This window comes from Pogonomyrmex barbatus, unplaced genomic scaffold (assembly GCF_055798465.1).
Source record: "Pogonomyrmex barbatus isolate J1 unplaced genomic scaffold, ASM5579846v1 scaffold7, whole genome shotgun sequence".
NCBI classification, from domain to species: domain Eukaryota; kingdom Metazoa; phylum Arthropoda; class Insecta; order Hymenoptera; family Formicidae; genus Pogonomyrmex; species Pogonomyrmex barbatus.
Window position 1 is genome coordinate 1,603,894 of NW_028297171.1, and position 15,119 is coordinate 1,619,012.

Below are 15,119 nucleotides of genomic sequence, written 5' to 3' on the forward strand. Positions count from 1 at the left end.
AGGGCAGGGAGTCGGAGCCCCCATCTCGTTGAACCCCCACCAGGCATCGAAGAAGACACTACCGAAGATGAGCCTGAAGGGATCAGAACACATCCAACCACCACATGGCCCTACACCTAGTAGCAATCCTCATTTTACCTACCCTCACGACCGCACTGACCGGATACAATTGTGGAGGGAATGGACTGAACATAACTACGTTGTCGCTCCTTGACATAGGGAAATGCGACTTAGAACTATTGAACCCATTAAAACGGATATATTCATTCAATTACTCCAAACCTCAGAATTCGAAACACTCAATGTATACCAGTGCAAATTCGAAATAGATCGAAATATTTATCATTGTGGGATGCATTCCCACGTATCGGTCGTAACCGAAGGAAAAAAGGAATATGTCAAGGAAATGGGAGCATATAATTGCAAAAAGCTCCACGAAACAGGAACAGCGACGTTGGGCAACGCCGTTGTCAATCGCCTCATCGTTAACTCAACCAACTATCGTAGTGTTACGCTAGCTGGAATCGCTTACAGCGACGGACGATGCGCCGGAGCACAATACACAGACGGGTATGGCACATGGGAGGACGTAGTAGTCCAAGCCACCGTCAGAATTACTCTGAGAACCTTCACAACTCCATTAAAAAGAACAGCAGACAAAATTACGCTGAACTCAGGAACACAATGCACAGCATCCCAAGGAGGATGCAATGACTACGACGGTACCGAAACTTATTGGACCGTCCCACCATACGACAGTTGTCATTTCAATAGATACGATGTCCTGTATGAAGGAACAGCGGTAAAGTTGTCTCCACGAGATAACCAAACAGCACTTGAAATATATACCGTAACCACAGATGACACTACGTTTGCATTAGCTCGAACCACAGAAGTTAATGTATGCGGATATAAGTTCTATCATACAGAGCACCCCAAATTATTAATATTCGAAACTCAAAGAGGAAGAACTTTCCAATCTAAAACCCGCATATCTGTGGACAACCTCGACATCTTCACATATGTAAATTCAAAGTTTGTATATGTGGAAAAACATGTTAAAACCCAACTAACGAGGTTATATAGAGACATCATGGAACAGAAATGTGCTATGGAGCAACAAATATTACAAAACGCTCTATCATTATCCAGAATAGCGCCAGATGAAATGGCATTACGGATTATGAAGTCCGCGGGATACACGGCAGTTACAGCCGGTGAAATAATCTACATTATCAAATGTGTCCCAGTGCAGTGTCGAATACGACGCACGGAAGAATGCTATGACGAGCTACCAGTAACGTACAAAAATAATTCATATTTTCTCGTACCTCGATCCCGAATACTTACAAAAACCGGGTCAAGGATTGTAACGAGCTCCTACCAAACCTATTCAAAATAGACGAAATATGGTACAGAGCAACTACTAACATGGTGGAATCATTGCCGCCACCAGTAATACAACCACTGACCAAACCCGCATGGAAATATGTGAGCCCAGATACACTGGCCACTAGCGGAATATATACAACGGAAGACCTTGATAGACTACGGAACCATATTATGTTCCCCGTGGAAAAACCTTCCATGCTAAACACAATAGCTAGAGGAGCCATGGGACAAGACGTTCCTCGTGGAAGCATATCCATGATCAACCTTCTCGACGAAGAAGCTCTTGATCACATTGCGGAAAGCGCAGGCAAACGCCTCTTGGATGGATTCATCACTTTTGGCTCCGCCAGCGCCGGAGTACTAGCACTATTTATTATCGGGAGATTGATAAAACTAGTAATAGATACTCTAATCCATGGGTACGCGATCCATTCGATCTATGGATGGAGCCTCTATCTGCTAGGTGCATTATGGTCATCAGTGACCAGCCTGATATTATTCTTGGGAAAATCCCAAAAGAACAAGGACGATGGTGGTAAAGAAAGAACATTCATTGCGGAATACCATCCAGCAGCACCAGTAGAAGACTCTACCAACAACGCTCAGCCAGGAATAAGCGAACAAATAAACGAACAACGAACGGACAACGACGAACTATCTTACGTAGAATTAAGTAAAATACTCTTACAAAAATAAGAAAACTGTAATGTCAGTATAAGTAGCTATAATACGAAAAATGTGAGTCCATCGACGCACATTTTTAAATAAGGGGGGGGGTGTCACGTCAAGCGCGTAGACATACCCTTTTCAAAACATATTTTTCTTCATTATATTCCTCAACAGTCTATTTAATTCTAATTATAACGTTCAATTCCATTATTTCAGTGTTATATATATATGAATATATAAAAAAATAAAAGACGTGATGCGTCCCTGGGTAAAGAACATCCCCACCACGGGAGCCGCTGGTGCTTCCCCACATGACCACCGGGGCCCTACCATCAGCGCCTCCCACGCAAGCGCCGCCGCTCCCACCAGAGCGCCGCCGCACTTCGAGCCGCCGAAAACGAAGGAGTCCAGTGCAGAGGCTCCTTCGTATAGTTCACATCGAGTCTCCAGCCAGGAAGGTTCCTGGCTCGTGAACACATCCTCTCTTAGGATCGGATGCGAGTACTCTAAGTTTAATCCTCGGCACGTTAGCGTGTTAAACCGAGAGTTTTCTTTATTTCAATTCTAATTGTAAGAATTACTGTTCAATTCTACTTATAAGACTAGTACGGTTAAGTCACTAATATTATAAAGTTCATTATATCACTCACTCTTAATTTCAAATATATGAGGTGAAAATTGAACCGCGAGTGATCATTAGCGAATCCCACCTATCCTATCCTAGCGGAACGAATGAAACGATCGAGTTCGCGAGGATAAAGAGATCTTTTAAGCATATCAAATAAATTAAAAACACCTCCGAATGAAAACACACTAGTTCGTTGTATCGATCCTCTGGATTGACGCTGTTACGTGTTTGACACGCCGGCGCCTCGATGAGGAACTATAACGATCTATTTATTCTAAATTCCAAATTCAAGTATATTTTTCGTTATCAAGGTTTCGTGTACTCGTGCATGCATCAAACGTGCGGCGCTCCTGAGAGTCGCCCGCGAGGTACGACACCTTGTCGGAATCGTGGACAGTGCGTAAAATAAACGCAAATGAATACGGAATATTGTGTTCTCATGAAGCATTGAGTTGCGGCGCTCATTGCAGAGTCGCCCGTGAGACATAACAAACCGTAGATGACGCTATCACTTGCGTCACCAAGCGCATCTCTCTCTGTGCAAGAGCACAACTTAGAGTCACGAAATAAAACTCATAATGAATTATTGCAGTAAGATCTCTTTGCGATGCCACCGAAACGTCGCCACCGTTCAGGCCGAAAACAATCACTGAAAAAACTTTTTAATGAACTGAACTATCGACTCCTGCGACACTTGCGAAATCTACTGGGTGTCGAGCCAGCCTACGACGAAGATTACGAACAATTATTCTTCGGAAGCTTTTGGTCGCCGAAGCCGCCTCCAACGTGGAAGCTGACCCCCATCACCTTCCGTACCCCGAGATTGCCGCCGCTACGGATGCTCGCCACGGATCCACGGAAGGAAAGATATATGGAAATTAGGAGTAAAATCCTCTACAATTATTATTAAAAAGGTAGGACAGATTTTTATTGCTGCATGTACTCGAATTTAGAGAACCGCCAATGTGCAGGGGACAACTCGAGAGACCGCGAAAAACGAAAACTTCCCCTGCTGCAATATACACGCGTCGCATAAGTCTTTGCCATTGCATCACTGAATTCGGTTATGGGTTGTTCGGTATCGCCAGTGATTATGTTACGTCGCAGGCGGTGGCGAGATTGCCAAAGCAAATCGCCACGTGGCACTGGACCAAGGCGGGAATACGCTCGCCTCTCGGCGACGCTGCCAGCGATCGAGCGGCAAATCGCCAACAGCGGTTCGGAAGAATTAAGGAATTAAGGAATTAAGGAGTACGAAACCCTGATTATACTGCTCAAATCCGCGGGAACCCCTCCGATAATGTCAGCGGCGAATTATTAAGTTCTCAGGAAATTTCAGTGAATTACACGGCTAACGTTGCGTTTAACCAGACGTTGGGCGATTATTAGACTGTAAGCGGATCAGTGCAACAGAGAAGTTGGTTAGCCGGCGCGATAGGATGCCGTCGGGAGCGGGATTGGTCTCGTCGAGGTAGTATCGCCCGCAGATGTTCTCTATAGCGTTGCCTAATTCCCTGAGCACTTCTAGAGACACAGTAAAAACTTCGGTGCAGTCAGGGCAGAGCTCAATGTCGCGGACTATTACAAGACTAGCGCGGCAGCAATCGCAATGATCCCGGGCGGAAGTATACCCGAACTGGAACGCGTGGGCCAATTCAAGACGATACGTAAGAGTTCCCTCTGGTATTTCCTCCTTACATCGAAAGCAAAGATATTCGGCACTATTAGGGAGTAACTCGGCGATAGCGTCGTCCACGCGTCGATATCCGAACGTGGTAAGGCAACGCACCGTGCTCCTACGGTATCTGTATACGGCGGCCGGGTGAGTGCGCGAATCTCGTGGCTCGAGAAAGCAAGGCGGGCACATTACGTCAAATAACGGGAATTAATATTACGCGGCGAATATTCAATATTAAAATGATATTACGAAACTGGAATATTTCCGTGCGTAGCGATAAACCGGCTCAAAACCCTACATGCCTTAGGAGAAAGTGGCAAGGGCGGCAAAAAAAGGGTCGGTCGTAAAACCCTTCCGGTCGGGCGATGCAACTATGCGACGGTCGGTCGACGCGAACAAAACGAGTGACGCAACCCGAAAGAATCTTGAACGCGAGTACTCTTATATTCATTCACGTCTAATTCCTTTATACTCTATATTTTACTGAAACGTATGCAAGATGGGAACGCGAAAGCAACCGGGAATAAAACTTGATGTATGATTTTCACCTACCTTTCGGTGTCCGCTCTGCGCAGATACTCCTCGAGGGAGATGCGTGGTCCGAAACTGCTTCCCTGGTAAGCTGCTACGGGGGTGGACGGGGCCGGTAAGGCGCTCCAGAGGCGGTCGTGCACGAGAAGTTCGTACTCGCCGTCGTAACTCACTTCCTCGCCGATGATCGCGTTATGATCGTAAATCGCGGCCACGTGGAGGTCGTATTCAAGCCGCCGAAGTGCGTTGTTACGACCCGCGCGATTCCTCCGTGCTTTAGGCATTCGGCAGAGGCTCCAGGCGTATATTGTATTTAATTAAAAGATTAGAATTACCGCGTGCTCGAAGTCCAATGTTTCCTTCGTGGTAAGTGCGGATAACGCACAACACCTTGCCCCCGGAAACGATTGGAATTCTCGCTTTAACTGCTAATTATTCGGTAAAATAAGGTTTGAGTTGTTAATGCCCGTTGCCTCTTTAGCCTCGCGAACACTTCCGATTTCTCGCGGCGATAGGAAGGATGATGCAATGAATGACACGTGGCGAATACACTGAACTTACTATATTCAAATATTCATGAATCGAATTACACTCGCGTAACACTTGGTTAAATTTAGAGCAATACAAAATTTAGAATACAAATGATCACTTAATTAACTTAACTAGATTGAGACGAAATAGAATTGACTTAAAATTAGAATTGGAATTGGGATTGGATTTGGATTGACACTCGCACGATGTGTACTACTCGACGGCGCGTACAAGAGTGAACGAGCATGGCCGCGCGTTGTAACGCGTGCCTGCGGCGGCGCTGTTGCGCAACGTGGCGGTAGCGTGGGTACGCCAACGCACGTGGCGCAAGATGGCGGATGGCGTGGGCACGCCAAAGCACGCGGCGCAAGATGGCGGATGGCGTGGGTACGCCAAAGCACGTGGCGCAAGATGGCGGATGGCGTGGGTACGCCAAAGCACGTGGCGCTCGCGACGGTCATAGCCTATAAAGCTAGACCAGACGCACATATCTATAATGGTCGTTGGTCGGCCAATCAGCGCGCGGCTGACTGGAGATGATGCGCAACAGCAACGCGAGCCTTATTGTAGTATTAATAATTTTACAATTATTTAGGTTCATTGTTAGCGTGATTTATTTATTATTATTATTTAATTTTATTACTTATATTTATTACAGTGTATATTCACTGGCGGTAAGGCGCAACGCGCGATATGTCAACGGCAGGAGAGCCGGTTGTTGCCAACTTTGGCTTGAATAGTGGCGCTTCTGCGCAGGTGGGAAAAGGGGAAGGAAAAGAAATTTTTACGTTGGCTCTCCTGACGTTACACCTCCCCCCCTAAGAAGAAATGCAGGGCCAGGTGCCGTGCATTTCCCCTGCTCTACTAGAGGTTGAGTTGCAGAAGGTTTGAGCTACAATTATTTTACTTATGTTTATTCGTCTTATATTCTAACGCTTGTAATTAGTTATCGCACTTATTTGTCTCTATACTACGTCCTCGCGTAAGTATTTTTGGAGTTCACTGTATGACCGCACATGCTCACTAAACTTTTCCTTTTCGGCACTAGGGGCGATTTCGGGCGCCGTCGGTGTGTCTTCTGTCGAGCTCTGAGCTATTGGCATGAGGCGTTCCCTGCTAGGCGAGTCGGTTTTTGTTGCTGGGTTACCCATATGCAGCAAAAGGTTAGTGACCGACGACCATACTGCTCCCAATATATGAAGGCTCCATCCGTATATTCTGTGCAACGCGTATCCGTGGATGATTGTATCGATCACCAACTTGATCAGTCTGGCTATCACGAATAACGCCAAGACTCCTGCGCTGGCCGAGCCAAACGTAATAAATCCTTGCCATAATCGCTTCCCTGTGCTTTCAGCGATCCGATCTAAAGACTTTTCGTCGAGAAGATTCATCAAGGAAATACTCCCGCTCGGGACGTCCTGTCCTAAGGCCCCTCGCGCTATTGTATTCAGCATAGACGGTTTTTCGACTGGGAACATTATATGGTCTCGCAGTCGGTTCAGATCGTCCGCGGAGTAGATTCCACTGGTGGCGAGTGCGTCCGGACTGACGTATTTCCACGTGGGGGTAGAAAGCGGCTGGATCGTTGGCGGAGGAAGCGACTCGATCGGCTTCAGGCCTACTCGGTACCAACTGCCGTGTAGTTTGTACATGCCAGGAAGCAACTCGTTGCAGTCTTTGTGTGTTCCTGTCCTGGTCAGAATTCTGGTGCGTGGCAATAAAAAGTGTGACGAATTGCGGTAGGTAACTGGCAACTCGTTGTAACACTCTTCGGTATGTCGCAGCTTGCATTCTACTGGGACGCATTGGACAATATGGATGACTTCTCCGGCTGTGACCGCCGTGTATCCAGGGGCTTTCATTATCCGGAAGGCCATTTCGTCTGGGGCTATAGTTGCCAATGAGAGCGCATTCTGGAGGATCTGACGCTCTAATGCACATTTCTGCTCCATAATGTCGTGGTAAAGCCTGGTAAGTTGCGTTTTCACGTGTTTCTCCACGTAAACGAATTTCGAATTCACATAGGAGAATATATCTAAGTTGTTAACTGAGATCTGTGACTTAGATTTGAACGTGCGTCCTCGCTGTGTTTCCAATATAACAAGCTTTGGGTGCTCGGTCTGGAAAAGTCGATAGCCACATAGGTTGAATTCCGTCGTTTTTGTCAAGGCGAACGTTGTATCTCCGGTGGTCACTGTATATACCACTGGGGCAGTTTGTTTGGGCTTCGGCGACAGTTTTATGGCCATACCCTCGTAAAGTATATCGTACTGGTTGAAGTGGCAGCTGTCGTCGGACGGTGTTTTCCAGAAGGTTTCCGTACCGTCGAAATCGGCGCAGCTCCCCAGTTGCACGGGGCAGCGCGTTCCAGATGGCAGATTTAATGAGTTCGCTGACCGTTTGAATGGTGCTTCAAACGTCCTCAATACCACCTTTAAGGATGCTTGTACTACCACGCTCTCCCATGTTCCGAATCCGTCCGTGTACTGCGTTCCGGAACAACGGCCGTCAGCGTGCGTTTGTCCAGCCATAGTGACGCTCCTATGATTCGTGGCGTTTACAATCAATCTATCCACGAAGGCGGTTCCCAGCGCGAGAGTTCCAGTCTCGTGGATTTTCTGGCAGGTTTGCCAGCCGATCTCTTTGATGTACACCTTTCGACCGTCGGATACAATTGATATGTGCGAGTGCATGCCGCAGTAGTATATGGTCCGGTCGATTTCAATTCGGCATTGAATTATTGGCAAGCTCTCGAAATCGGAACTCTGCATGAGTTGTACGTACGTCTCCGTGCTCGCTGGCTCCATATCCTCGACATTACAGGCGCCGACGTCCAGCAGCGACAAGGTTGTGATATTGAGTCCGCTGCCTCCGCAGTCATAGCCCGTCAAGCCAAAGCTGAGCGTCGGGAACAGTAAAAGCGTTAAGATTCGTTGTGGCTCCATGTTTCTTCAAGGGGTGACGTGTGTCGACTGCCGCTTGGTTGCTCGCTCGCCCCCGGCTCTGGTTGTGGTGGGGCACGGCGTGTGGTGGGGCTCCGATTCCCCGCCTTCTTCAGTTTGTCCATATGGATAATACGCAATTTACCTGGCCTTATCTCTAATTTAACATTATTATTACTTAGCACGTCCGCTATTTTGTAGGGACCGGTGTATTGTGGACTTAATTTATTTCTCACAGGTTCTTTAAGCATGTACACCTGGTCTCCCGCTTCAAAGTTGCATGCCTTAACCCTTTTATCATAGTATCGCTTTGATCTAACCTTCGCGGCATTCAGGTTACGACGCGCGGCTCTCTGGGATTCGCTTATTTTCGCATTTAGTTCGAGTAAGTAGCCAGCGTAGCTTTCGTCGCGCTCGTCCTCGGGGAAGGGATCGCTTTCGGGAGTACGCGCGACGCTCCCGTAGACCAATTCGTGAGGGGTGAACTTCGTTCCCTCATGTACGCTCGTGTTGTAAGAAAAACTAGCTAATTTTAGATATTCGTCCCAATCGTGGTGGTCATTGACAAATTGTTTCAAGTACTCCCAAAGTACATGGTGCGAGCGCTCCACGGAGCCATTGGACTGAGGGTGGTACGCAGTGGTCTTACACTGTTTAATTCTGAATTTGCGAGCTATGTTGCGCATTAAAGAATTTAGAAAATGAGACCCTTGGTCCGTTAGTACCGCTCGCGGGGCACCATGCACGCAAATGAATTCGTTTACGAAAGCGTCGGCCACGTCGATAGCCGAGATCCCCTTGAGGGGGATAGCTAGTGAATACTTCGTCAAGAGATCTTGTATAGTAAATATGTACGAGTGGTCCTTGCGAGTGGTGGGGAGCGGCCCCATGATATCCATAGATATCTTATCAAACGCTTTGTCGGGTGTATCCGTTAGAATCATGGGCTGTCGGGTCTTTACTCTAACCAATTTTTTTAACTGGCAGCCTTCGCAATTATTTATGAACCGCGTTACTTCTTCCTTCAGTCTAGGCCAATTGTACCGCGATTTGAGGCGCGCGCATGTTTTGTTTATGCCTTTATGGCCTCCTATTGCGGACGCGTGATATTCCTCGATCAAGCGGATTCTATCTTCGGGGGGTGGAACAGTGATTTTATTACCGCATATCGATATTTCTATATCTTGGTTCCAAAATGCGTCGCGAATAACCTTTTCTATTTTCCTCCACGGTACTCCACTCGCATCCCCCTTGCAGACAGATATGGACCGTATGTCGAGTTCGTTCGTGACGTCGAGTAGTGACACCACGGCCTCTCTAATACTTTCTAGCGTGGTTATCGCGGAGACATTTACTTCAATCGGCAATGCAATAATTCGCCGTTTGCCGCTTTGCGTGACGTTTGCCCTGTTCAGCATGACGTCCCGCAATTTAGGCAGTAGTCCCTGTTGGCTGAGCATCCGAGCCCCTAAATCGCAAGGTTCACCTTGGACGCTCACGAATACCACCAGGTTGTCGCTTCTACTCGTAAAGTTATCTACGATTTCCTTCACTTTCGCGTGATGGAATTGAAACGGAGCGTTATTCGCGTTAAATAGAGATTCTTCGCTGGTGTCACTGTCGAGGTCCTCGTCGGAAGTGACGACGTGGGGGCGGATTTCGGTATCGTCGTCGGTTGACGAATCTTCCTCGGGCTCGCTATCGTTCCGTCTCGCGATATTCGATGTGCTCTCGAGGGGAAGGACGGGAAAAGCGGGGTTTCGTGACAGCGCGTCTGCGTTTACATTAGTTTTGCCGGCTCGATACATAACTTCGTATTCGTATTCGGCTAATTTTAATCGCCATCTGACTAATCGTGACGTGGGGTCCTTAACCGAATGCAACCATGTCAAGGGTTTGTGGTCGGTGACGAGCTGGAATCTTCTTCCGTATAAATATGGTCTAAAGTAATTTACGCAATAAACTATAGCGAGCAATTCCTTTTCGATCGTGGAGTAGTTCTGTTCCGGCGGGTTTAGTAATCGGGACGCGTATGCGATAGGGAGATCCTTGCCAAGCGGTCCCTGACTGAGGATTCCGCCGATCGCGAACTTGGAGGCGTCTGTAGTTACGACGAATTGTTGAGAAAAGTCGGGATATTGGAGAAGGGGTTCCGTGCATAGGGCGTGTTTAAGCTGCGCGAACGCGTTTTCCTGTGGATCGCCCCATCCGAACGGTACCTCCTTTTTTAATAAGTCCGTCAGAGGTTTAGCTGTTTTCGAGAAGTTCGGTATGAATCTCCGATAGTAACCCGCGAGTCCGAGAAATTGTTTAATGTTTTTCGCGGTATGGGGGCGCGGAAAATTTTCAACGGCGTGAATTTTTTTCGGGTCAGGCTTCACCCCGTCTTCTCCGATTACGTGGCCCAGATATGTGACCTCTTTCCGCAGAAATTCGCATTTGTCAGGCTGGAGGCGGAGCTTCGCGCCTCTCAATCTTTCGGCCAGCTTATTAAATTTTATTTCATGCTCTCGCAGTGAGCTAGCATATACCACAATATCGTCGAGGTACACGAATACCTCGGTTCCTTGGAGGCCGCTCAACACCTGATCCATAAGTCGCTGAAAGGTCGCCGGGGCGTTTTTTAACCCGAACGGCATGCGTTTAAATTCATAGTGCCCGAAAGGCGTGGAGAAAGCCGTTTTCGGCGCGTCCGACTTATGCATCGGTATTTGATGGAAACCCGACGCTAGATCGAAAATGCTAAAATATTTCGCGCTTCCCAGTTGATCTAGGATTTCGGTTATGTTGGGGAGGGGGTACGCGTCGCCTATTGTTTTCTCGTTGAGCGCTCTGTAATCTATGACCATGCGCCATCGTTTATTACCTTTCGAATCCGGTTTCTTAGGAACAATCCACAGAGGGGAATTGTACGGGGAATTGGAGGGACAGATTACGTCGTTTTTTAGTAGCTCGTTTACTTGCTTAGTAATTTCCTCTTTGTGTATAGGCGGGAATCGATACTGCTTTGTATTGACGGGTTGGTTATCCGTCGTCGTAATCGCGTGAGCAGTAGCGTCTGTGTACCCGAGGTGATCGGAAGGGAGCTGGAAAAGATCTGGGTTTTTTTCGATGAGCCTACCGACATGCTCTGTCTCCACCTGACTGAGGTGCTCTAAACGAAGGAGCGTTCGAATCGCTGAGATTCTTTCTGAATTCGATTCTACTTCCTGGATTCTACTTCCTATAACCCCGCAATTAAGAGAGGACTCTTCCCTAGGGAGGTCCCGTGAGATTGATTCGATCTCCTTGAGTTGGATAGTAGGAATGGCGATTTCTTTATCGGATTCGGTCGAGTTGATTATTTGCGAATATGCCCTTCCGTTGCGATTAGTCACGACCGCTTCGCCGAGGTATACCCCATCGCAGACTCTAAGTCGCGGGATATAACCGACTGCTATTTCTGGGTTCGCGACGTTCATACAAAACGTGGCGCGGCAGCGACCTGGTATTACGATAGTTTCCCGTCGGGCAAAAGGCAGGCGTATTCCTTGCCACTCTATCTGTTTTCGCCCGAAATCGATTTTGGCGTTATCGCGCAGGAATTCTGATCCTAGGATTCCTTCCTGGACGATGGGGAAATGGTCAGGTACCACGTGTAGGGTTATCTTGTGGCCCATAAATTCTATACGAGCCGACCCGAGAGTTTCCAGCCTGCCTTCGGTGATTCCAGTCAGGTATATTGTATCGCGCTTGAATACCGGAGTCTCGGGATGTAAGCAGCGCTCTTTTATTAGATTCGGTGCCGCTCCTGTGTCGACCATGAAATTAGTTTCCTTGATTAAGCCACGCGCGGACAATGTTATAGTGGGGGCGTGTGAATACTCTTGCGGATTTAAGATTGCGATCCTGACGCTTCTTCGGTCGTCTCCACGACGTTCACCGGACGCGTACTCCTTGGAGGATCCGCGCGCGCTGCGTCCGACCCACGGGGCGGATCCCGACCGTTTCCCGGTTCGTTGAGGCGACTGTTATTATATTGTCGTTTCCGACATTCCTCGATTTCATGGCCGCGATTTTTGCAATATCTGCACCATTTATCGTTAAGCTGCGATCCGTAATCGCGCGGCCCTCTGTCGCCTCCCCCCGATCTAGGCGATTCGCGTTTCTCGTAAAGCGGCGCAGTTCGTCTTACTTCGTCGCGGCGCTCAACCCACTCGGAGGGGTAGCGCGGTGCATAGTTCCGATCGCGGTCTCTGTATGCGTCGAGTCGCGGCGGCGAGCGTCGTCGTTCCGGCGGTGCGGGCTGCCTGTAGCGCAGGCTAGGCCCCGCACCTGTTTCGGGGAAACGACGGTTTGCGCTGAGGGTTTGTTTGTTTGGGCTCAGCCCTTGACGGGGCGGCATTCCGTAACGCTGCCGTTCTATCTCATCACGCTTGGCTATAATCTTCGCGGCGGCAAATGCCTCGAACGGCTGGTAAAAATGTTCCGGTTTGAGTTGTAAACGTAGTGGGGTGGGCAGACCCTCACAGAAACATGAAGCGGTGAGTTCGTCTATCTCCCGGTTCGTCGCGGAATCTATCGTACCGTGGGCCCGACGTTCTCCGTCCCTTATGGAGGCTCGGAGTTCCTTGACGCGGTCGATGTAATCTAGCATATGCTCTCCCGATTTGAGGTGCACAGCGGTCAATTCCCCGCGGTATTGCGCAACACTTTTTATCGAGCCGAAGGCACTATTTAATAAATCTGACAGTTGTGTCACTGTGTCGCACGGTTCGTCGGCGACGGCTGAGTGAGCGTGGCCGCGCAATTTCGCTACCAGTAAACGCGTGAGGGGTCTCTCGAAATGAGGCGGCAGGATGTCGCGCGCTTGCCTGCACGCTCCGAGGAATTTCGACAAAGGGATGTTATAACCATCAAAAATTGGAACGAACTCGGTCGCCTCGCGATAAGTTATCTTCGGCGCGGGAGGGAGTTCCGTGCCCGACTCATTCAGCTCGCCAAAAGGGGCGGGCGTTTCCGTGAACCGTTGCCCAGCGGGAAGGCTAGGGCTTCGCGGTGGTAGGTCGCGTCGTGTCTCGATTTCGTGGCGAATGTTATTCAATTCAGCGCGCATTGCAGCAAGCATATTATTCATCTCGCGCACGGCGGTTCGACTCTGTTCCGCTTCAGCGCGGTCTCTTCGAAGCGCTGCGCTCTCCGCCCGAATTTCTTCTCTTTCCCGTTGTAATGCGTCGGCGTCGGCTTGTAATTGTGCGGCGCGCTTGGCCATGTTGGCTTGCATGACATCGAATTCGCTGTCAGTATACTTAGTTTTAGGGGCACCCGGCCTGTCTACGGAGGTCATCTCTGCGTCGTCGCTCGCGAGCTTTCCCTTTTGAGCGCGCGTGGTCATGTCCGTTTCTTTCTCGCCCTTTACCGGTGTACGAAGCATAAGAAACAGCTACAGCGCGAATATGACGCGGGTCGGTAGGATGTGTCGAAATTTTTCGATTCCTCCGATTAACGCATCCCACCGCTGTCACCAGAAATATGTTACGTCGCAGGCGGTGGCGAGATTGCCAAAGCAAATCGCCACGTGGCACTGGACCAAGGCGGGAATACGCTCGCCTCTCGGCGACGCTGCCAGCGATCGAGCGGCAAATCGCCAACAGCGGTTCGGAAGAATTAAGGAATTAAGGAATTAAGGAGTACGAAACCCTGATTATACTGCTCAAATCCGCGGGAACCCCTCCGATAATGTCAGCGGCGAATTATTAAGTTCTCAGGAAATTTCAGTGAATTACACGGCTAACGTTGCGTTTAACCAGACGTTGGGCGATTATTAGACTGTAAGCGGATCAGTGCAACAGAGAAGTTGGTTAGCCGGCGCGATAGGATGCCGTCGGGAGCGGGATTGGTCTCGTCGAGGTAGTATCGCCCGCAGATGTTCTCTATAGCGTTGCCTAATTCCCTGAGCACTTCTAGAGACACAGTAAAAACTTCGGTGCAGTCAGGGCAGAGCTCAATGTCGCGGACTATTACAAGACTAGCGCGGCAGCAATCGCAATGATCCCGGGCGGAAGTATACCCGAACTGGAACGCGTGGGCCAATTCAAGACGATACGTAAGAGTTCCCTCTGGTATTTCCTCCTTACATCGAAAGCAAAGATATTCGGCACTATTAGGGAGTAACTCGGCGATAGCGTCGTCCACGCGTCGATATCCGAACGTGGTAAGGCAACGCACCGTGCTCCTACGGTATCTGTATACGGCGGCCGGGTGAGTGCGCGAATCTCGTGGCTCGAGAAAGCAAGGCGGGCACATTACGTCAAATAACGGGAATTAATATTACGCGGCGAATATTCAATATTAAAATGATATTACGAAACTGGAATATTTCCGTGCGTAGCGATAAACCGGCTCAAAACCCTACATGCCTTAGGAGAAAGTGGCAAGGGCGGCAAAAAAAGGGTCGGTCGTAAAACCCTTCCGGTCGGGCGATGCAACTATGCGACGGTCGGTCGACGCGAACAAAACGAGTGACGCAACCCGAAAGAATCTTGAACGCGAGTACTCTTATATTCATTCACGTCTAATTCCTTTATACTCTATATTTTACTGAAACGTATGCAAGATGGGAACGCGAAAGCAACCGGGAATAAAACTTGATGTATGATTTTCACCTACCTTTCGGTGTCCGCTCTGCGCAGATACTCCTCGAGGGAGATGCGTGGTCCGAAACTGCTTCCCTGGTAAGCTGCTACGGGGGTGGACGGGGCCGGTA

At 48.9% G+C, this 15,119-nt stretch overlaps 1 protein-coding gene across 1 annotated transcript; it reads right to left on the reverse strand.

The window, feature by feature from the left end:
* Positions 1–5,838: 5,838 nt before the first annotated feature.
* Positions 5,839–8,490, reverse strand: LOC148934866 (uncharacterized). Its single transcript, XM_089083150.1, has one exon. The coding sequence runs from the start codon at positions 8,375–8,377 to the stop codon at positions 6,395–6,397; it is 1,983 nt and encodes a 660-aa protein (XP_088939276.1). The 5' UTR covers positions 8,378–8,490; the 3' UTR covers positions 5,839–6,394.
* Between the last annotated feature and the right edge of the window lie 6,629 nt (positions 8,491–15,119).

Bases quoted from the DNA above. Each gene is read 5' to 3' on its own strand.
- LOC148934866 (XM_089083150.1), bottom strand. From the start codon at position 8,377: ATGGAGCCACAACGAATCTTAACGCTTTTACTGTTCCCGACGCTCAGC.